Source organism: Bufo bufo, chromosome 10 (genome assembly GCF_905171765.1).
Source record: "Bufo bufo chromosome 10, aBufBuf1.1, whole genome shotgun sequence".
NCBI lineage: Eukaryota > Metazoa > Chordata > Amphibia > Anura > Bufonidae > Bufo > Bufo bufo.
The window spans coordinates 46097028-46122401 of record NC_053398.1 but is presented as its reverse complement, the minus strand read 5'-3'; the positions used below and the strand labels follow the sequence as shown (position 1 = coordinate 46122401).

At 43.3% G+C, this 25374-nt stretch overlaps 1 protein-coding gene across 1 annotated transcript in view; it reads left to right on the top strand.

Moving 5' to 3' along the window:
• EPS8L2 (EPS8 like 2) overlaps positions 1-5968 on the top strand; it is a 159794-nt gene extending 153826 nt beyond the window's left edge. The window contains exons 21-22 of the mRNA XM_040410844.1: positions 2035-2167; positions 5712-5968. Coding sequence (XP_040266778.1) covers positions 2035-2167; positions 5712-5780 — 202 coding nt within the window. The 3' untranslated portion in view covers positions 5781-5968. The remainder of the gene's footprint in view (positions 1-2034; positions 2168-5711) is intronic.
• The last annotated feature ends 19406 nt before the right edge of the window (positions 5969-25374 follow it).

Here is a 25374-nt window from a genome sequence, read left to right as displayed (position 1 = left end):
CAAAGTTCAAAAATCAATGTCATATACAGAAAATAAAATCGTTATACATAGCATTGAATGTCATGTCATGTATTGTAATGAAATAATACATAAAGAAAAGTTTTTATGAAAACAGTCAAACTCTTAATAATTTGTCGAACTTATGTCTTAACAATTGTCGCATTGAAAGACAAGTAATCATATGGAAATTAAGGACCGAAGTCTTTATTAATAGAACAATAAAATGATTACTAACTGATTATGTAACTATTCCACTACAGTTTTTCTAATAGTTCGGAGTAAGTCAATTCTGCCCCCCGTCGTCTATTCTCTTTATTCTTTCTCTAGAACCATTACTCATTAAGATTAGATCCAACCCTCTGATTCAGGGTATTACAACATCTAAAGAACAGCATAAAGTAGCTGCATATGCCGATTATACCTTATTTATGATAACTAACCCCTTGCATGGAATTCCCACACTTCTGAAAGAACTAGAACAATTTACAGTCAGGTCCATAAATATTGGGACATCGACACAATTCTAAATTTTTTGGCTCTATACACCACCACAATGGATTTGCTATAACTGCAGACTGTCAGCTTTAATTTGAGGGTATTTACATCCAAATCAGGTGAACGGTGTAGGAATTACAACAGTTTGCATATGTGCCTCCCACTTGTTAAGGGACCAAAAGTAATGGGACATAATTATAATCATAAATGAAACTTTCACTTTTTAATACTTGGTTGAAAATCCTTTGCAGTCAATTACAGCCTGAAGTCTGGAACGCATAGACATCACCAGACGCTGGGTTTCATCCCTGGTGATGCTCTGCCAGGCCTCTACTGCAACTGTCTTCAGTTCCTGCTTGCTCTTGGGGCATTTTCCCTTCAGTTTTGTCTTCAGCAAGTGAAATGCATGCTCAATCGGATTCAGGTCGGGTGATTGACTTGGCCATTGCATAACATTCCACTTCTTTCCCTTAAAAAACTCTTTGGTTACTTTTGCAGTATGCTTTGGGTCATTGTCCATCTGCACTGTGAAGCGCTGTCCAATGAGTTCTGAAGCATTTGGCTGAATATGAGCAGATAATATTGCCCGAAACACTTCAGAATTCATCCTGCTGCTTTTTTTTTCAGCCTAATGATGGCTTGCTTCACTGATAGTGACAGCTCTTTGGATCTCATCTCAAACTGTTGTAATTCCTACACCGTTCACCTGATTTGGATGTAAATACCTCAAATTAAAGCTGACAGTCTGCAGGTAAAGCACATCTTGTTAGTTTTATTTCAAATCCATTGTGGTGGTGTATAGAGCCAAAAATGTTAAACGGTGTCCAAGTCCCAATATTTATGGACCTGACTGTATATACCTTAAATTTTCTACCCCTTCTCACTAAGGTGGAATCAACTTTTAAAGATTGGGAGAAACTTTACATATCTTGGTTCGGGCGCAGTAAAGAAGTATTCTGTGTGGTATCCACTTTTTACAATACAAGCCTCTGGGCGACATATGCTACTTTATGCCTGGACAATGAGATATGTCACAGTCTTCCATCTGAAGTAGGCACCATGAACCACATGGGTTATATGTATCAAGTGTTTCCACGTTGCACTCATATATCAGAATTGTCTACACCAAATTCATACACGTTAGAATTTTTTTTCTAGATGGTATAATAGGACACGGTGAATATACTGTAGCTTACATGTTGCGTCTTGCATTATAAATGTGTTTATGAAGGTTCTGGACATGTGCTCTCACCTAGATTTGGAGTTTGATAAGGCTGGATACAAGATATTACTTCTTTAATACTATGGATTTCTTCTACTACTACGTCATGATCAATCAGGCCCAATATTCCTTCCTCCATGGACCTATAATTGATCCATCAGGGATTACTTTTTATTCAGTGGATAGAATAGTACAACATGAGGAGTGTCAGATAAAGAGTAGAAGAACTAACGCTAGTGTGAACAGAGCCAAATGGACCATGATGGTCATGTTATAGGCATCATGTATCTATAATGGACACTATCTCTTCCTTACAGAACTTCCGGGCAGTTGGGCATATTAAATGGGGCACAACTTTTCTCTCTCAATAAGGAGGAGCTGAAGAAAGTTTGTGGAGAAGAGGGTGCAAGGGTATACAGCCAGCTGGCTGTACAGAAGTCTCAACTAGAGGTAAGTACAGTCTTCACTAAACCTTTATGTCTATTGTATTGTATGGTCAGCCAACTGCAATAGATGAGGCTGCACAATACCTCCAATGCCACATGTCCTTGGTTTGCACACAAAGGTGCAACTGCTAAGACCCCCTGAACCATGGTATCCTTTTATTTGGCAGATGAACCATTGGGTCACTGAGGTCCCAGTTACCAAGTGAAACTGCAACCTCTGCACATCATATATAGTGTTGATCTGAATTTCAGGGAAAATTCAATTCACCACAAAGCCGAATTTACTTGTGCTTCGAGGTAGCGAATTGATTTTCCCTGAAATACAGTAGTGTAAAAACCCAAAAAAAATCATACTTACCTCCAATTGCTTGCGACGGATCGGCCGCTGCCATCTTGATTGAAGTTCTTGTGTAAAATCCTGTGTGCGGTAACTCATGATGTCACCGCGCTGGCCGACATGATGACGTCAACACGGGCCGCTCGAGATTTTGCGCTAGATCTTCAATCAAGATGGCGGCGGCTGGCCCGTCGCGAGCAAATGGATGAGGTAAGTATGATTTTTTATTTTTTTATTTTACACTCTATTACTTTCAGAACGAGACATCTGAGGGGTACAATGACGGAGAGCTGCACAATCACAGCTCCCTCTCATTGCACCTGCTACTTACAAAGAAATGCGCTTTTTTTGTAAAATTCGGCGAAGCAGCCAAATTGAATTTTTGAATACTTCGCTCATCTCTAATCATATACCCATAACCCATGAAAATGCACACAGTGATGTCACTGCACAGGAATATTGCTTGCCGTTATGTCACAGAACTTGGATCATGCACACAGTGATATCACAGTAAAGGCATTATAAATACAGAGATATCATAGTACAGAGATAATAAATACTGTGAGGTCACAATTATTGCACACAGTGGTGCCACTATTGTGCTCAGTGAATAGAACAGGAATAATGTTACAGAACAAGGATAATAAATACAGTGATGATGTCACAGCTAATGGCTAACTTCCACAGTGATGTCACTATTGTATTCCGTGATGTCACAGGAGTAATGTTACAGAACAGGAATAATAAATATAGTGATGATATCACAGCTAATGGCTAATGACCACAGTGATGTCACTATTGTATTCAGTGATGTCACAGGAGTAATGTTACAGAATAAATATAGTGATGATGTCACAGCAGGGTGATAATAAAGACAGCATTGTATTCCAAGGAAAATGCAGACGCATCATGTAACAATAGAGAAGTTATGAACACAGTGATATTGGGGATCGTTCACCCAGTGGATTTTGTCACCGGAAATCTGCTGGTATCCGCCTCCCATTTGTTTGAATGGGGGGGCCACGCTGCCTTTTGCACACCTGGCGGTCTAACACTGCGACCATGTAAAGGACGGACATGGGACAGAGGTGGTGCGCTTGCAGTTTGCCTCCATTCAATGGGACTGAATCACATATGGGTCGGTGATATTCAAAGTGAAGAACCGCGGTAGAAACCTGCAAAATCTGCAGTGGGCACATACGCTTATAGTTCAGGAATAATGAATGCAGTGATGTCATAACATATGGGTAATAAATACAAAACTCTCAGTACAGGGATATGAACACTGCTATTCCTGTGTGTGGCAGATTGGCCACTGGACCCTCAGGTTGTTGGGCCTAGACTGAACCATTAATCACTGCCTGTGTACGACGCTAAAAGGAAAACAAAATAAATCTTTATTTGGAATATCAATTTAAAAAAAGTGAAGGAACACCCAGTTATCAGGCCTGTATCCAAATACAGTATGCTCTCCACACCTACCACCCTAGCAGATAAAATGTATAATCTGGGAGTAGTTATGCAATAATCACATAAGCACTTAATGTCACATCGTAGGTGTGTATCACCCAACATTCAGTAGCGACACAGCCGCGGTGTGAAGCAGGGGTTCAACGTGGTCCCAGTCGATAATTTGCCGATTACAGAATAAGGGGGAATTATTACATCCGTCTATTTCTACCGCTCGGCTATTATTCGCACTGAGATCCGTATAAATGCCCCTGCCTATTAATACCACTCTTAGCTAGTGTCAGGACACCGATACATGTAGTGGCTGACACTGCCAAGGTTGTAAACTGCCCTCTACCCCAGTCCCACATCGTGCAAATGGGTACACCACTGGGGCACTAAAGCAGCATTCAATCAGGTGCTGGCTCGACGCGTTTCATACAGGAGTATTATCAGTAGCCTAGTGTAAGTATGGTATACACTGAACGGAGTGACCGCACGTGTGGTGCGGCGTCCGACACTATGATGGCCGTGACTGAACCACAACCTCTGAACACCACATACAGTACAGACCAAAAGTTTGGACACACCTTCTCATTCAAAGAGTTTTCTTTATTTTCATGACTATGAAGGCATCAAAACTATGAATTAACACATGTGGAATTATATACATAACAAACAAGTGTGAAACAACTGAAAATATGTCATATTCTAGGTTCTTCAAAGTAGCCACCTTTTGCTTTGATTACTGCTTTGCACACTCTTGGCATTCTCTTGCTGAGCTTCAAGAGGTAGTCCCCTGAAATGCTCTTCCAACAGTCTTGAAGGAGTTCCCAGAGATGCTTAGCACTTGTTGGCCCTTTTGCCTTCACTCTACGGTCCAGCTCACCCCAAACCATCTCGATTGGGTTCAGGTCCGGTGACTGTGGAGGCCAGGTCATCTGGCGCAGCACCCCATCACTCTCCTTCATGGTCAAATAGCCCTTACTTTCAAATTTTTCCCAATTTTCTTGCCATATTTTCCCTGCTTTTTTCTTGCCATAATACAAATTCTAACAGTCTATTCAGTAGGACTATCAGCTGTGTATCCACCTGACTTCTCCTCAACGCAACTGATGGTCCCAACCTCATTTATAAGGCAAGAAATCCCACTTATTAAACCTGACAGGGCACACCTGTGAAGTGAAAACCATTTCAGGGGACTACCTCTTGAAGCTCATCAAGAGAATGCCAAGAGTTGTTTCACACTTGTTTGTTATGTATATTATTCCACATGTGTTAATTCATAGTTTTGATGCCTTCAGTGTGAATCTACAATTTTCATAGTCATGAAAATAAAGAAAACTCTTTGAATGAGAAGGTGTGTCCAAACTTTTGGTCTGTATTGTACAGTAGTTATGCCCCTGGCCACATATTAGTGGTCATTTTCCATTCAAGCCAAGTAGGGATACGGAAACAGCACAGCGAGCACGCTCAGTTGTTTCCATATCTGCAGCTCACTATAAAGGACATGAGTGGCCACCTCTTTACTGCAAATTGGAGAATCCCTGTTCTTGGATTGGTGGTTAAAGACCAGCGGTTGGACTTATAGCAAGCTAAGCTTTTATAGCATAAAGTACGGAAGTATTGCCTTGAAAGTCGTACAGCCAGTGGCTGCCGCGGGTGGGTTTTGGCTGGACATGCCAATGGGTACATGGAAACCCAACCTAAAAAAGAGGAACAATTTGTTATAATCCCGTTTCTGAACTTTTTTCTCTTGCAGAAAAGTCAAGGGGAATCAGAACTAGAGGAAATCATGAAACGACGTCAAGAAAAGAGTGAAACCAACTAGCAAAACATCTCCCCTTTCTGTTCCTCTGCCCACGTAGCCTTGTAAAATCACTTGCTGCAGATATTCATGCCTCTGGCTGCAGAAGGTTTATGTCTTGACACCCACAACTTGCAAGGAACATAAGACATTGACCTCAGCAGGAAATATATATAAATGTATACAGATGTAGCAGGGTTAGCACTCAAACTCTTAAAGGGAGTCTGTCACCAGCATTTCACTTTTTTAACCCTTCCCATAGCTCCCTAGCATGCTTACAGTTAATAAAAAACATTACCTCTGGCATCAATCCTGGACTTATAAAACCATCAAAAACGATCTTTATAACATATGCAAATGAGGGCTCGCAAGTGCCCAGGGGCGGCGTTACCCTCGTAGGTGCCCTGCTAGCTCAGCCTTTTCATTGCTTCCCCCCGCCCCTTCCTACCCTCCGCCCGCCCATCCTTTCCCTCTGACCGCCTATCTACCAACTTGTTATTCCACCGAGATCCCTCGTCTGCGCACTCTTTCCTTTGGCCGGCGCATGCGCACTGCGATGCCTACACATTGTATGGCATCACAGTAACTATTGCACATGACGACGCGAAAACACAACAAAGGAGGCGGTCCATCGGCCAAAGGAATGAGTGCGCAGGCAAGGGATCTCGGCGGAATAACAAGTTGGTAGATAGGCGGTCAGAGGGAAAGGATGGGCGGGCGGAGGGTAAGAAGGGGGGGGGGGGGGGAAGCAATGAAAAGGCTGAGCTAGCAGGGCACCTACGAGGGTAACGCCGCCCCTGGGCACTTGCGAGCCCTCATTTGCATATGTTATAAAGATCGTTTTTGATGGTTTTATAAGTCCAGGATTGATGCCAGAGGTAACGTTTTTATTAACTGTAAGCATGCTAGGGAGCTATGGGAAGGGTTATAAAAGTGAAATGCTGATGACAGACTCCCTTTAACTCAAATTTCTTAAGTCATCGTGTTATCTTGAAAAAAACAAAAACCATTGTAAAGCAATTGAAGGAGTTTGCTTAGTTTAGATAACACATCTCAGAAATCTCAGAAAGCATGAGTGTTAACTCTACTACATCGGTACATAGATGTGCATCAAGTTTTATAAAGCCCTCTAGTGGGAAATGTGGTGTATTGCAGGGTTTTCACCACCAAATTCCATTTCCTTTGAGCACTTGTCAGTAGCAGAACCTGTTAGAGGATATCTGCATATATGTATAGATATATATAATATTCATATATTTATGTTTATATATCACATGGATTTATCTAATCTCTATACAATTTTCTTTCTTTTCTTTTTATGCTTTATGAGGCCAGCTGTCCTGCTAGCAGTTAAAGGGTTAAATCAGGAGGAGAGCTATAAGTATTGCATGAAAGTATTATTTTTATATGTATGTACTTTTATTTTATACATTTTTTGCAAAGGTTTTAGAGTCAGGTTAAAGTCTCACCAAGGGTCTTTGCAAGGCATGTAGACAATTCTCTATTCCACTGGAAATGAGGGGCATTTAATTTAACGGATAAATACTGAATATCCCTTATTCTGCTCATTGTCTTGTATACAATGCACATAACACAATAAAACGTTGCTACAGAGGAGGATTCTGCTGAAAGTAAGCAGGACCAATGATATCTACTAAAGGAATATCTCACTCTAGATAAATAATGCAATAAGAAATGTAATATTTGTATACAAAATATAAAAAATATCTATTTTTTCTTAAACTATTTTTGAATAACTCCTTCTGTAGAGCAAATTTTGTAGCTAACAAACCAATGGAACTAATCTCATTATTTTGTTTCCATTAATCCATTGATTACAGTAATTAGGCTCTTAAGCTCCCTCTGGTGGTGACTGCAGGCAGTCAGAATGCAGTGGATTTAGATTTCTGTATTAGAAAAACTGAGCTTCAACTTCTGCAAAGACATATAAAAAAAAACTGTTTTAGACTTTTTATTTTAAAGGGGTATTCCCATCTCAGACAATGGGGGCATATCGCTAGGATATACTCCCATTGTCTAATAGGCGCTGGTCCCACCGCTGGGACCAGCACCTACAACGAGAACGAAGCGGGGAACGCTGTGGCTGGAGGACCCCGGATTTCCCGGGGTCCGTCCACCACTAAGCGCTGCTCCCATAGAAGTGAATGGGAGCGGCCCATGCTCACATTCATTTCTATGGGGCAGACGGCAATAGCCGATTTTCAGCGGCCCCATAGAAATGAATGGAGGGCGGCTGCGCATGCGCAATGCGCCCTCCATTCATTTCCCGGCTCCGTTCTCATTGTAGGTGCGGGTCCCAGCGGTGGGACCCGCAACTATCAGACAATGGGGGCATATCCTAGCGATATACCCCCATTGTCTGAGATGGGAAAACCTCTTTAAAGTGTTTCCACTATAAATTGTCCACCTTGAATCAACAGCAAAATCTGCATTGCAAAGGGTAAAATCTACTGTGAAAATGTACAGAAAGAATGAACATTCTGTGGATTTATCATGTCAGTTTCCATGTGGATTTTATTTCCCCCTTAAGGCCTCATGCACACGACAGTTGTTTTTTGCGTCCGCAAATTGTGCGTCCGCTAAAAAAAACTGATGCGGCATCCATTTTTTGGGGAGGATCCGTTTTTTTCCACAGATCCCTTGTAATTAAATGCCTATCCTTGTCCGCAAATGTAAAAAAAGTAGGACATGCACTATTTTTTTTTGCTAAAGGGAAACACGGACAACGGACGCGGAACACAAACGGATGAACTATCGCCATTTTTTTGCTGACCCATTGAAATGAATGGGTCCCCATCCTATCCGCAAAAACAACAGTCGTGTGCATGAGGCCTTACAAGCAGGATTTATCAGTTAATTTTGGAGCGGTGTCTGTGACAAAATTCTGCCGGTGGCCATGTTGTATACGCCTCTCATTGATTGCATGGAAGGCAGCGCTGCAGTTCACGCAGCCAGTGGTTTAAGGCCGCTACCCCGAAGCCCTTCTTGGCGCACTGTCTGGACAGACACCGCTGGAAGCCTCAGCAGATGCCTCCTCGAGGTTTAGCTCCATTCAGTGTGGCTAAACCGTGAGCTAGTCCACGACATTCAAAGTGAAAAACCGCAACAGCTTCTGCTGTAGAATGCGTCAAAATTTGCTGTGTGAACATACCCCAAAGGTAGACATTCACTATATTAGCCGGTGCAAGTTTCCCTGTGTATCGGGTACTGCAGATACACCACATGAGATGACTACTCAACAGAAAACAAGTCCATGAGACCCCATAAACCTGCCGGACGCGACCTGACCACTTGATATAATTCTGATTCCTACATTTTGTGAAATTATAAATCATGGACCTAGAATATGACACCTCATTATAACATCTCTACAGATATAACACTATAAAGACATCAGCTGCTTCATTATATAGGACTTTAAGGGTCCATTCACACGTCCGTAGAATGGGTCCGCATCCGTTCCGCAATTCTACGGAACGGGTGCGGACACATTCATTCTCAATGGGGACGGAAAGGATGCGGACAGCACACAGTGTGCTGTCTGCATCCACATTTCCGGAGCGGCTCCCGAAACTTTTTTTTACATGTTCTATTCTTCTCTGCAATTGCGGACAAGAATAGGCAGTTCTATGGGGGTGCTGGCCGGGTGTATTGCAAATCCGCAATACACTACGGACGTGTGAATGGACCCTAACTGACCACTGAAAAGGAATATAATACAATCCTATTGCAACTGAAATAAATGCAATGCTCCAACCAACACAATCTTACCACTGTACGTTCTTGTATATGGGAAAGACAAACCATGTGACCAGCTTTAAAAACAAAAACAAAAAAACCCAACTCTGCCATGTTAGCATCCCGAGTTCTTATTGTGCATCCACTTGAGATGTAAGTTACGTGCAGATTTTGATGCGGATTTTCTACAGATGACACCTCGGGCACTGCAAAGGGTGAAGTCCACAGTGGAAATCCAGCGCAGGATTTGGCATTCTGCAGATTTCAAATCCATACCGCAGAAAAATTTACAGCCCGTTTTTGTCCCAAGTTATGTTTAACGTACACTCAGAAGAAACACGTTAAGGGATCATGCACACGGAGGACGTCCGTGTGCATTCCATATTTTGCGAAATGGTACAGCCGGCCCCTAATAGAACAGTCCTAAGCTTGTCCGTAATGCGGACAATAATAGGGCATGTTCTGTTTTTTTGCAGAACGGAAATTCGACATGCAGAAACGGAATGCACAGTCTGCAAAGAAACGGAATGGACACGAAAAATAAAATACGTTTGTGTGCATGAGCCCTAAACGGATGCCATAAAGTGCCATCCATCACCAGAAAAAAAAAAAAAAGTGTAATATATGTTTTTTTCTGGACTGATGGAAAAGCATTTCTACGCAGTTGCATCCTTTTTTTCCTAAAGCGTACATTAAATGTAGGACAAAAGGGTCATGTAAACAAACACAGAATAAAGTGGTCTAAAAGGCAAAAGATGCTCAAGACCCCAAATGCTGTTGCGCATTTCTACCCGGGGGAGCAAATCCTGCCCATGTGATCCGTTGCTAATGGCTTCCTTGTCCCTTTTTAGTTGAGAAGATTCCACAATGGCACGTCCTGTGCAGGAATGTGATGCGATGGGCGCAAGTAGTATACATCACATGATGGATCCGGCAATACAGTGTAGTTTCCATTACAAGAACAAGACATAATACTAATGTGAACAGTACCTAAGACAAAGTATGAACTTTTATATATAAGTCAGGATTCTGAGATTTTTTTTCCTCCGCTTTTTTTTAACACGGCCTCATGGCTTTTCTGTTACTCCAGCTGAAGGACACAGCTACTTAAATAAAGAAAAAAATAAATAAATATATATATATAAAATAACTTAAAAAAATGTGAAAAAAATAAGGGAAATTGTGTAAATAGTAGCTGAAGACCAACAGCTTTTTCCAAATTTTTCCCAAAAAATATTCCATGATATAAATTACTTAGAGCTGTATGATCAATGAATAGCCTCTCACTGATAATAAACACTATTTGCCTATAATGTGGATATTTTATGTGTGTGCGTGAGCGTGTATTCCAGGTATATCATGTATATTATATTATAAAGTTGTATATTGTCTATTGGAGGGATTGGGTTTCATATAAATAATTCACTTTTTCCTGTTTGATGCTTTGGTTCTATTTAAATATCCACTTGCCTTCTATCATTCCAATCTCTAGATTGATATTCCTTTGATAAAAAAAAAAAAGTATGTTAAGATGTGACTAATTTAAAGATATTTCGAAACATTAAAGAACCAAGTTCCAAAATTGAAAGCATTTTGCAGCAATTTTTTTTCAGCATTTGAGATATGTCTCAGGAACTGCATTACTATATGAAATGTGTATGTTTTCTCCCATGCTACGTCCATGACAATGAATGTTAAATAAAAAATAAAATAAAAATTGAATCTCTAAATCCCAGGGCAGACATGTGGGCTGTCCTGTGGGTGAAGGTGCACAGGTCTCTACAGGTTCTGTAATCGATAACTATAAGGCTGGCTATACACATCTGTAATCCTGGACATGTGTCCCAGACAACCATAGGTTTAAAGGGGTGTACCATCTCAACATTTATGGCTTATCAGTAGGATATGTTAAAAATGTCGGATAGCTGTGGGTCCCACACCTATCTCCAGAAAGTTCCATAGTCTCACTGCTCTTACCGTAAAGAATCCTTTACCGCAGTTGGAGGTCTGAAAATAGCCTAGTGCTGGCTCGCCTATTTCCAGACGTCCCATAGAGGTGAATGTAGAGGTGGCTATGCTTGCACGCCTTGCTCCTCATTCACTACTATGGAACTTGTTCAGATTGGAATTCTCATATTAGTGAATGCAGAGGGTGCCATGCATATGTGGTGTGCCCTCTATCACTTTGGAGCCCTACTCTGGTGATGGAATCCACCTCTGAGACCTGCACTTATCTGATATTTGTGGCACATCCTAGAGATACACCATGAATGTTGGGACACCCCTCTACCGATCCAAATTCCCTGCATCATAGAGCCTTATGATGCAGTGAGTTCAGTTCATTAAACCCATGGTCAGGCTGAGACACACGTCTGGAATATGGTCTCCAGAATTTAAACATGACAATGAGGTCCTAGGAGAAACTCTGTTCATATGCCCTGTTAGAATGTATTCAGACACAGAAGATTTCATGTGAATGGAGCCTGCAGAAATCCACGCACATACTGCAGAGGCAACCCCATGCAAATATATGGAACTAATTGTCAATCACAGAGTTCTCCAACAAATCTGCTGTGTTATATATAATGTATATATATTTAGTGAGGAACAGAAGTATTTGAACGCCCTGCAATTTTGCATGTTCTCCCACTTAGAAATCATGGAGGGGTCTGAAGTTCACATTGTAGGTGCATTCAGACAGAATTAAAAAAAATATAAAAAATTCAGGAAATCACATTGTATGATTTTTTATAAGACGCACCTGATGATAAGACGCACCTAGGTTTTTGAGGAGCAAAATAAGAAAAAAATATTTTGAACCAAAAGGTGTGCTTTTGGTAGGTTTTGAACTAATGGTGGTCTGTGGATGACGCACTGTTATGGGGATCTGTGGATGACGCACTGTTATGGGGATCTGTGGATGACGCACTGTTATGGGGGGATCTGTGGATGGCACTGATGGGGGGGATCTGTGAATGACACTGAGGGGGGATCTGTGAATGACACAGGGGGGATCTGTGAATGACACTGAGGGGGGCTCTGTGGATGACACTGAGGGGGGCTCTGTGGATAACACTGATGGGGGATCTGTGGATGACACTTATGGGGCTCTGTGGATGACACTTATGGGGCTCTGTGGATGACACTGAGGGGGGGATCTGTGCATTACACTGATGGGGGATCTGTGGATGACACTTATGTCATCCACAGATCCCCATAAGTGTCATCTACAGATCCCCCATCAGATGCATCAGTGTGGAGGGAGGAGGCGGGGACACTCATGGCGGGGCCCGATGCAGTGACTCTACTCTAATACACCGGGCCCCGCAACTGTTAAACATTCAATCTGATCTATATCTAATTGTATACGCGCTGTACGGTACTTACTGTAGTACCGGAAGTATAACATTAAGACGGCGCAGACCGGCATCTCCCTCGGTCATGCACCACCTTCCGCAGCTCCCTCCTCATGCGCCGCCTGCCCCAGCTCCCTTGGTCATGCGCCGCATGCCCCAGCTCCCTCCTCATGCGCCGCCTGCCTGCTTATCTCACTTTATGAATGAACAGGCAGGCGGCGCATGACAGAGGGAGCTGGGGCAGGCGGCGCATGACAGGGAGCTGGGGCAGGCGGCGCATGACAGAGGGAGCTGGGGCTACGGTACTTCCGGTACTACAGTAAGTACCGTACAGTGCGTATACAATTATATAGATCAGATTGAATGTTTAACAGTTGCGGGGCCCGGTGTATTAGAGTAGAGTCACTGCACCGGGCCCCGCCATGAGTGTCCCCGCCTCCTCCCTTCACACTGATACTTCGCTGGCTGCGCTGTGCAGCATAGCGGCCAGCGAAGTATTCGCTTTATAAGACGCACGCCCATTTCCCCCCCACTTTTGGGGGGGAAAAAGTGCGTCTTATAAAGCGAAAAATACGGTAAGTATTTGAACACCTGAGAAATTCAGTGTTAATATTTGGTACAGAGGTCAAACGTTTCCTGTAGTTTCCTGTAGTTCTTGACCAGGTTTGCACACACTGCAACAGGAATTTTGGCCCACTCTTGCCTCTAGATCTGTCAGGTTTCGGGGCTGTCGCTGAGCAACACAGAGTTTCAGCTCCCTCCAAAGATGTTCTATTGGATTTAGGTCTGCAGACTGACTAGGCCACTCCAGAACCTTGATATGCTTCTTACAGAGCCACTCCTTGGTTATCCTGGCTGTGTGCTTCGGGTCGTTGTCATGTTGGAAGACCCAGCCACGACCCATCTTCAGTTCTCTGACTGAGGGAAGGAGGTTGTTGCTCAAAATGTCACAATAAATGGCCCTATTTATCCTCTCCTTAATACAGTGTAGTCGTCCTGTCCCCTTCGCAGAAAAGCACCCCCAAAGCATGATGCTACCACCCCCATGCTTCACAGTAGGGATGGTGTTCTTGAGATACAACTCATCCTTCTTTTTCCTCCAAACACGACGAGTGAAGTTTAGGCCAAAAAGTTCTACTTTGGTCTCATCTGACCACACGACTTTCTCCCATGCCTCCTCTGGATCATCCAGATGGTCATTGGCAAACTGCAGACAGGCCTGGACATGTGATGACTTGAGCAGGGGAACCTTCCGTGCAATGCATGATTTTAAACCATGACGGCGTAGTGTTCTACCAACAGTGACCTTTGAAACTGTGGTCCCAGATCTCTTCATGTCATTGACCAGCTCCTCCCTTGTAGTTCTGGGCTGATTCCTCACCTTCATCAGTGATACCCCACGAGGTGAGATCTTGCATGGAGCCCCAGTCCGAGGGAGACTGACAGTCGTCTTTAGCCTCTTCCATTTTCTAACAATTGCTCCAACAGTTGATCTATTTTCATCATGCTGCTTGGCAATTGCCCTGTAGCTCTTTCCAGCCTTGTGGAGGTCCAAAATTTTGTCTCTGGTGTCTTTTGACAGCTCTTTGTTCTTGCCCATGATAGTAGTTGGAATCTGACTGACTGTGGGGTGGACAGGGGTCTTTAAAGAGCTCAGACAGGTGCTACTAAGTTAGATTAATGAGTGGAGTAGAGGTGGACTATTTAAAGGCACACTAACAGGTCTTTGAGAGCCAGAATTCTTGCTGTTTCTCAGGTGTTCAAATACTTATATTCAGCAGTGCAAGACAAATATATATATATATAATATTATACATAGAGTATAAGGAGATCATAGAGGAGTTTCCCCCAACTTAAGACTTGCCTCTATTAGCCAGAACTGTAGCTCACTGCAAACACTGGGGGTCTTTTATTAAACAGAAATACGCCTAAATTACATGTATTTCTGGTGCAGATTGTGGCGCAAAGGTTCTTTGAGCCGCAACCTGCAACTTCTCACTCCAGGTCTAAAAAAAGTGGGAGTGGCATGGGTGGGGGAAGGGGACAGGTCGGCAGGCCCGTCTCATTCATAATTTTCTACACCTGTTTTAGGTAGAAAATGGTCTAAATGTAAGACAGCAAGAAAGCTATCTTACAATTTGAAGTGGCAGAGGATCCGCCTAAGTTATGTAGAGGCCGGCGCCTTTTCATAACTTTGGCAGATCCACAGCCAGGTATAGGGCAGTTTAAGACCAGTGTCTAAAACGCTGGCCTTAATAAATGACCCCCACTGTTTCTTCATGTAACTTTGCAACCTTATATTACACCATTGATCTCAATGGCATCCGTTTAAGGTTCAGTTTGGACCTCTTTTATGCACTATATCTAGCATATATGCCAGGTATAAAGGCCAGTTGCATAAATCACCTATTTACTCCCATTATACTGCAAGGTATTTGTTTTTCTTGAGATCCCTATTATGGAAAAGGATAATCAATTAAGCTTTTCAGTAAATTGATAACATTATGCTAATGCTTACCAAAAATATCCAAAAAATAACTCTTTTGACGTATGTCGGACACATTGAAGGCTATGGATATGTTTACCATGGTATGAATCTAGCCGGATAATACATTTTCCCTGCTGCATGGTTGCACTATACTGGAACTTCTTATATGCAGCAGTGAATTTCCAATCTATGATTTCTACCTCTGGATATGCCCTTTTATAGCAAATACATCGCTGCACAAAGCATGTTGAAACAGGTTATCTGGAGGATCTGTGTTGGCAGGGTGTGAGACTGGCTGCCTTCTCCTCAGCACTCCTTCTGCCTGACATTCAGGACGCTGTCAGTCATCCACGGTAAACAAATGGTATGCCGTGTCATGCTGAGACCTTCTCCGGTTTCTTATTCCTATGTTGTAACAATATACTGTAATTATTCCATTATATACCACGTGTACAATGTAAAGTGTAACAATAAACTTATAAAATGGCACATTTGTACAGTGTCTAAAAGTTATTTAGCACAGAGGTTCTCCACCTTTTCACACCAAGTACCCCCTAGTGATAAGCTCAAACCAAGTATCCTCAAGAAAGCGAACTGTGATAAATGTTAACAAAATAAGGCTATCCTCACACCGTGGTCATAGGCTGTGTTCTAAGCCTCTGTCAGCAGTTTATTCAGAATTGACAGAAAGAATAGTGCAGCATGACAAAATAACAGACACCATATTAGGACCTATGATGGATTATTTTTTCAATTACATTCCGCCCTATCAAACATACAGCAGCACATACCTCTTACATCCAGTGATGTCTCCTCTAATGTTCTCTTTCATTTTCTTCTCCATTCACACCATGGACTGCCATAATAACTTATTTCAGCCATGTCTTGTCTCTGCACAGTTTTTCACACAGGTATCTTAGGTTTCTACTTCTTCATCATCCTCTCCACCTTCTGAACATCCCATCCCATGCTCAACCACCACTTCATTCAAACGAGAGATAGGAATTTCTGGTTCTGGGGTTGAACCTCCACTGATCAGACTCTTATTGAGAATTGGTGATAATTTGTCATTCCAAGATAACCCATTTAAGTATCTTATATGTAAATAAAAAGTAAAAAATATGGACATCTATAATGTCAAATTACATACAACTATCATGGCCACTGTAAGATAAATGTTGCATCAGAAGTAGTTTCCATTATATAGCCAGTTTTCTGAGTCCAAGCAGACAGATAGTCAGGAGTCTGGTTGCTTATCAAGAGATTTTTAAGACCAAAAAATGTCTTCACAATGAATGAGGTCTTTCCTTCTAAATACATAATATATAATTAGAGACACAATAAGTACTATCTAATAAGCAAGTGACCGGGCCGGTCCCAATCACACCAAGTCCTTGGCTCTCCTGAGCAATCCCTGCCCCGCGCCTCTTCTTTTGTCTTAAATAATGGCTGACATTTTGCTATCCAAAGTCACTCATCTTTTTAAGGGCTCATTAACACGGCCATTCCCCGGCCGTGCCTGTATTACGGCCCACAAACAGTGGGTCCGCAATATGCTTTTTGGATTCCAGAGGGGAAGCAAACCAGGCTGGTGCAGTGAGCTGCATTTATATTAATATAAGCAGATATATAACGCGAGTTTGACCGCGACGCGTGGTTGATTAAGTGTGGTTGTGTAAGTGTGTGATTTAAGATTAAGTGAGGGAGTATCTGAGAGCTAAATTATTTGTGGACATTGATAAGTGGCTGTGTTTGACTGTATTTTGTGCTGTGATAACACTTTTTTTTTTCCTTCTCCAGGGGTTGCACAGGTGAGCAATTAGGGTGTGGCTGTTTAATTAGGGTGTGGCTGTCTAATTAGGAGACTTTAAAAACTCAGCAGTAAGAGCAGCACAGCCTTTTTGATTCCAGAGGGGAAGCAAACCAGGCTGGTGCAGTGAGCTGCATTTATATTAATATAAGCAGATATATAACGCGAGTTTGACCGCGACGCGTGGTTGATTAAGTGTGTGACTTAAGATTAAGTGACTTTAGATTCAGGGTCTTCAGTGGGGGACTGCAATTAGCCTGTATCTTATTACTACATTGTATTGTATTTTTTGCTAATCCCCATTTAGTATGTGTTGCACAATTGACAACGCAGTCCAGTGCACATCTTGCATGATGTATGCAGTCCTGGAACAGCCGTTCGAGGGTGTATATCTTTGTTCAAGATGTGAGCAAATTACCCGTTTGGAATCGCTAATCGAGTCTCTAAATGGGCAAGTTGCAACACTGAGAGGCATTGACAATTTGCAAAAAAGTTTGCTTCTCACCGAGCAAGCACTCTTTGGGGTAGATGAGGGGGAGGGTGACAGAGAGGAGGCTGAGGAAAGTGAGGTAGCTAGCTGGGTAACAGTTAGAAAGCGGGGTAGAGGGAAGAGTGCCAGGGAGGCTAGCCCTGATCTGACACACCCCAACAAGTTTGCACGTTTGGCAGACGAGGGGGATATCAGTCCAGGGATGGCACTGCCGCAGCCGGACACTTCCTCTGCCAGTCAGGGGAATGTCAGCTCCGGTAAGCAGGGGACCAGGAGAGCAGGGCAGGCCAGACAGGTGCTGGTAGTGGGAGACTCAATTATTAGGGGAACAGATAGGGAAATCTGTCACAAAGACCGTGATCACCGAACAGTGTGCTGTCTTCCTGGCGCTAGAGTTCGACATATCGCGGATCGGGTTGACAGATTACTGGGAGGGGCTGGAGAAGATCCAGCGGTCATGGTCCATATCGGAACCAATGACAAAGTTAGGGGTAGGTGGAGAGTCCTTAAAAATGATTTCAGGGATTTAGGTCAAAAGCTTAGGGCAAGGACCTCAAAGGTAGTATTTTCAGAAATACTACCGGTACCACGGGCCACACAAGAAAGGCAGCGGGAGATTAGGGAAATTAACAAGTGGCTCAAGAACTGGTGTAGGATGGAGGGGTTTGGGTTCCTGGAGAACTGGGCCGACTTCTCTGTCGGCTACAGGCTCTATCGTAGGGACGGGCTGCACCTCAATGGGGAAGGGGCAGCTGTGTTGGGGAAGAAGATGGCTAGAAGGTTGGAGGAGTGTTTAAACTAGGGACTGGGGGGGAGGGTAATTACACTATAGAAGGGGAAGATAGTGCAGATAGAGACCGGGGGCAAGGTAGTGGGACTGGGGGAGGAATGGAAGGAGGGACTAGAACAGTTCAGAAGGAAAGGTGTAGGGTAAAAAATATACATAAACCTCTCAAATGTATGTATACTAATGCCAGAAGCCTGACTAATAAAACTGGTGAACTGGAATTAGTGATGTGTGAGGAGGACTATGACATAGTGGGAATAACTGAGACATGGCTGGATGATAGCTATGACTGGGCAGTTAATGTACAAGGTTACAGTCTGTTCAGAAAGGATCGTCAAAACCGGAGAGGTGGAGGGGTCTGCCTTTATGTAAAGTCTTGTCTAAAGCCCACACTCCGTGAAGATATAAGTGAGGGACATGAACATGTGGAGTCACTATGGGTAGAGATACATGGAGCTAAAAACAACAATAAATTACTAATAGGAGTTTACTATAAACCACCTAATATACCAGAGTCCACAGAAAATCTACTACTAAACGAGATAGACAAGGCGGTAAATCATAATGAGGTGGTTATTATGGGGGACTTCAACTACCCAGATATAGACTGGGAAACTGAAACTTGTATATCTCATAAAGGAAACTGATTCTTGGCAATAACCAAAGACAATTATCTCTCCCAACTGGTTCAGGACCCGACTAGAGGGACGGCCATACTGGACTTAATATTAACCAATAGACCTGAAAGAACAACAGACGTGCAGGTTGGCGGACACCTGGGAAATAGTGACCATAAAGTAATAACCTTCCAATTATCATTCAAAAGAGCGTTTCTACAGGGAGGAACAAAAATACCAAACTTCAAAAAAGCTAAATTTAGCCAACTAAGAGAGGCCATAGGCCTAACTAACTGGGACAAAGTCCTCAAAAATAAAAATACAGCCAAAAAATGGGATATCTTTAAAAACATCCTAAAATCTCATTGTGAGAGGTACATACCGTATGGGAATAAAAGGTTAAGGAACAAAAAGAAACCAATGTGGTTAAACAGAACTGTAAAGAAAGCAATAAATGACAAAAAGAAAGCATATAAAACACTAAAACAGGAGGGTAGCACGGAAGCACTGAAAAACTATAAGGAAAAAAACAGAACATGTAAAAAACAAATAAAAGCGGCCAAACTAGAGACCGAGAGATTAATTGCCAAAGAGAGTAAAACTAACCCTAAAATGTTCTTCAATTATATAAATGTTAAAAAGTATAAATCTGAAGGTGTCGGCCCTTTAAAGAGTAATGAGGGGGGAGTCGCAGAGAGCGACGAGGAGAAAGCAAAGCTGTTAAATATTTTTTTCTCCAATGTATTCACTGAGGAAAATAAACTGTCAGATGAAATGCTGAATGTTGAAATAAATTCGCCATTAAAAGTGTCCTGTCTGACCCAGGAAGAAGTACAACAGCGACTTAAAAATATCAAAATAGACAAATCGCCAGGACCGGATGGCATACACCCCCGTATCCTAAGGAAATTAAGTAATGTCATAGCCAGACCCTTATTTCTGATATTTGCGGACTCTGTACTGACAGGGAATGTCCCACAGGATTGGCGCATGGCAAATGTGGTGCCAATATTCAAAAAGGGTCCAAAAACAGAGCCTGGAAACTATAGGCCGGTAAGTTTAACATCTGTTGTGGGTAAACTGTTTGAAGGTTTTCTGAGAGATGCTATGTTAGAGCATCTTAAAGGAAATAAGCAAATAACGCCATATCAGCATGGCTTCGTGAGGGATCGGTCATGTCAAACTAATTTAATCAGTTTCTATGAGGAGGTAAGTTCTAGACTTGACAGCGGCGAATCAATGGATGTCGTGTATCTGGACTTCTCCAAAGCATTTGACACTGTACCGCATAAAAGGTTAGTATATAAAATGAGAATGCTCGGACTCGGAGAAAACGTCTGTAAGTGGGTAAGTAACTGGCTCAATGATAGAAAACAGAGGGTGGTTATTAACGGTACATACTCAGATTGGGTCACTGTCACTAGTGGAGTACCTCAGGGGTCAGTATTGGGCCCTATTCTCTTCAATATATTTATTAATGATCTTGTAGAAGGCTTGCATAGTAAAAAATCAATTTTCGCAGATGACACTAAACTGTGTAAAGTAATTAACACTGAAGAGGACAGTATACTGCTACAGATGGATCTGGATAGATTGGAGGCTTGGGCAGATAAGTGGCAGATGAGGTTTAACACTGACAAATGTAAAGTTATGCACATGGGAAGGAATAATGCAAGTCACCCATACATACTAAATGGTAAAACACTCGGTAACACTGACATGGAAAAGGATCTAGGAATTTTAATAAACAGCAAACTAAGCTGCAAAAAACAGTGTCAGGCAGCTGCTGCCAAGGCCAATAAGATAATGGGTTGCATCAAAAGGGGCATAGATGCCCGTGATGAGAACATATTCTTACTACTTTACAAATCACTGGTCAGACCACACATGGAGTACTGTGTACAGTACTGGGCTCCTGTGAACAAGGCAGACATAGCAGAGCTGGAGAGGGTTCAGAGGAGGGCAACTAAAGTAATAACTGGAATGGGGCAATTACAGTACCCTGAAAGATTATCAACATTAGGGTTATTCACTTTAGAAAAAAGACGACTGAGGGGAGATCTAATAACTATGTATAAATATATCAGGGGTCAGTACAGAGATCTATCCCATCATCTATTTATCCCCAGGACTGTGACTGTGACGAGGGGACATCCTCTGCGTCTGGAGGAAAGAAGGTTTGTACACAAACATAGAAGAGGATTCTTTACGGTAAGAGCAGTGAGACTATGGAACTCTCTGAGGAGGTGGTGATGGTGAGTACAATAAAGGAATTCAAGAGGGGCCTGGATGTATTTCTGGAGTGTAATAATATTACAGGCTATAGCTACTAGAGAGGGGTCGTTGATCCAGGGAGTTATTCTGATTGCCTGATTGGAGTCGGGAAGGAATTTTTTATTCCCCTAAAGTGAGGAAAATTGGCTTCTACCTCACAGGGTTTTTTTGCCTTCCTCTGGATCAACTTGCAGGATGACAGGCCGAACTGGATGGACAAATGTCTTTTTTCGGCCTTATGTACTATGTTACTATGTTATTACTTGAATGGGTCCGCAATCCGGAATGTGCGAATGGAACATGTTCTATTTTTTTCAGTACAGACAGATCACAGACCCATTCAAGTTTAATGGGTCTCCATCCGCCTGTGGCAGCCATGCGGATAATGCCCATGCATTGGGGACCGCCAATGACGTGGGCAGGAGCCATAAATCTTGTGATCATGGGATGGCGCATGCACAGTACCTTTTAGCCTGTGGGCATCAGCTTTAGTGATATTGGTGCAGCGTACTCAAGTTGTGTGTAATAGGTGTTTCTGGGTGATGTAGTGCAATATACACTAACCTGGTACGGCTGACTCTCTGCATAGGCAGGTGATGGTAGAAATTGTTCGTGACGCCAGTGCTAAGTAAACGGTGGCACGCCGTTTGCGGATAGCAGGAATAAATTGAGGAACACGTGGTATTAAAGCAGAACTCCAACTTTAGTAGTTTTCATGCAGAGACAATATTGGAATCGCAGTTCCTTAGCATACAGTCGATTTTGTAATACGGTTGATGCAGGCAATTACAGCTTGAGCAAGGTGATTACAGAGTGTTGAACACAGGACTTGCAGTACAGGAGCTTGCACTCTATTTCTGTCTGATCCTGGAATATAGCAAATCTTCTTCAAGGCCCATTAACCTAGTTCTGGCTTTTTATCCTTGGCTGTAGCTTTATAAAGTACCTCCTCTGTTCTTTTGAGTACCTCTTGCTTTCCTGATCTTTGCCTCTGTCCCTCTCAGCTTCCTCAGGTTCTAGAAGCTTCTGCACTCCACACTAGATCAGATTACACTGACTTTCCCTTCCTTGACTGGGCCTTATATAAACTAGGGCTCTCTAGCTCCCTCTAATGACTAAGAGCTGGAACGACACCCCTAGCAGGCCTGTACTTGCAAGTTTCACAGCAACAGGGAAATACATGCATTACATTACATGACATTTTATAAAACTGACATATACCAACTTCCCCATAATTAAGGAGGGACGACATCACACCAAGTGACACTTTGTAGTGTCGGGAATTACAGTCCCCGGACACTACATACCCCACTGCTTTAAGCTGAGTACGACCTCGTACTCCATCATGGGTCGCCCAACTGGAATCTCTACCTGAAATAGAAAAAGAGACATGCAGGCATACATACATGTAACTCATCTGCATTTACATTGACATCAGGTCCAATTGGCAAAGGTGCAGGGTAGTGACAAGGGGCGTCGTTCTCTTCTCTCAGGATAGTGAATGGAACGGGGGCGCTGACCTGGCACAGCGTAACATTATAACCAGGATAGTCCATGACAATGAAGAAGTCCATAATAGAACAGTAAAATGGATAAAACAGTATAACAACGGAACTACCCAGGGGTTTCCTGTGGGTGTAGCACAGGCAAGGGCTCACGTGGGGGAGTCCATTCTTGCGCACAAATGTCCAACAAGGTATTACCGGTAGCAACGGTCTGGGAGGAAACACCACCAGAATAGTCAAAGTCTCCTAAACGGACCGGCGGGCGTCCCCTGGTCATCCGGGTAGACCTTCTCAGTACAGGGGTCTCCTCTTCCCTTAGCAACGAAGTAGAAGGGACAGGAGCAACAGGAGGGTCTCCATCAGCGAGACCTTGGTCAGGAACAACTGGAACAACAGGAACAACTGGAACAACAGGAACAACTGGAACAACAATATCCACAAGAGGGGAAACTGGATCCGGGGCATCTTGAACCGGCTCTTCTGGAGGTGAAGAAGCAGTAGGTGCCGGAGCAGGCACCAGCAAGTTCAACCAAGGTGTCAGAAGCCAATGCATGGGATCAGCGTCATACCTCAGATTACTAACAGCCTGCATAGGATCCTCGGGCTGTATTGCTGACTCTGACACAGGATATTCAGATCCAGAACTCTCGGCACTGGGTTCTGGTGTCAGGCAGAGCTTCAACCGGTTTCGGTGTACAATTTGGGATCCCTTGTCTTCCCGGGTGATCTCATAAGTGTGAGTTCCAACATTTGGGATTGCAGTGACAACATAAGGACTTCGCTCCCACTTACTGTCCAATTTACTGGTACGACGGTTATTCTTTAACCATACCACGGCCCCTATGGTCAAGGGTTCGGCATGGGCTGCCTGATCATAGTCTCTCTGCTGTCGGTCTCTAGCAAAGTCCATACGTTCCTGAACAATGGCTTTGGCTGCCTCCAATCGCCTTTGGTGCTCAGCAACCCAGTCGGTGTTAGGTAATGGGTTAATGCAATCAGGTACGTGTATGTCCAATGAATGATCAGCAGGCAATGTCCCTTGGCGCCCAAACATCAAGTAGAAAGGAGTATACCCGGTGGAACAATGTATGGTATGATTGTATGTGAACATGAGCTGTGGCAACAGACTGGGCCAATCTCCTCTGTTTTCAGGAGGCACGGCCCTCAGCATCTCTATCAAGGTCTGATTCATTTTTTCACATAATCCGTTACCTTGAGGATGGTAGGCCGTTGTCCGGATCTTCTTACAGTTGTGTAAGCGGCACAGTTCATGGAACAGATGGGACTCAAAAGCAGGTCCTTGGTCGGTGAGGATCTTTTCTGGACATCCATAGGGCAGGAGGAAGTGCTTCCAGAACATTTCGGCTGTAGTCTTGGCTGTCTGGTCTCTCACAGGCACTGCTACAACAAACTTTGTGAAATGGTCAATAATAGTCATGGCATAAGCATACCCTGAGCGACTAGGCTCCAGTTTTACATGGTCGATGGCGACAAGTTCAAGAGGACGGGTACTTACAATGGGTCTCAGTGGTGCCCTCTGATCATGGTGCTCACTTCGTTTCAAGGCACAGGCTACACACTCTCGACACCACTTCTCCATGTCTTCTCTCATGCCCACCCAGTAAAACCGCTGGCGGATAGTAGCCTCAGTCTTTTGGACCCCAAAGTGACCGGATTGATTGTGGTACATCTCCAACACCATACCTGCATCTCGTCGGGGTATGAGAATCTGGTGTACTCTTTCGTTGGACACTGGGTCTAGGCTTCTCCGTAGCAATAGGCCTTTTTGTATGAAGAGTTGATGGCGCTGTCTCCACAGTTTGATGAGCTCAGGATCTGCACTCTTACGCCGAATCCTCTCAGGGGCTCTGCCACTAGTAATGAAGTCCAACAGCTCACCCAGCACTCTACTTTCAGACTGTAGTTTCACCCACCTTTCTTCTTTAGGTTCAGGCCTATTGGAGGATGAAGGAACTGCAGCTCTGTTATTGGTAGCTCGAGCCTGATCCTGTTGAGCAAATTTGTTATAGAAAGCCGGCATCTCTACATCTTCCCAAGCATCTCGCACATCATCAGGAGCTGTCTCTGTGGGAAGCCTGGATAAAGCATCAGCATTATCATTAGTACGTCCAGCACGATACTTTACAGAGAAATTATAGTTGGCAAGGCGAGAGGCCCATCTCTGCTCCAAGGCCCCCAATTTAGCTGTATTTAGATGTGCCAGAGGGTTATTGTCAGTGAATGCAATGAACGGGGTGGCGGCTAGATAATCCTTGAATTTTTCTGTCACCGCCCACACTAATGCCAGGAACTCTAGCTTAAAGGAACTATAATTCTGGTCATTTTTCTCAGCTCCTTTCAGGGAGCGGCTTGCATATGCTATCACTCTCTCTTTTCCCTCTTGGATTTGGGCTAACACAGCTCCCAGGCCTCGCTTGCTAGCATCGGTATACAGATGGAAAGGCTTGCTATAATCTGGATAACCTAACACAGGAGGCTCGGTCAGTTTCTTTTTTAGCAATTGGAACGCTA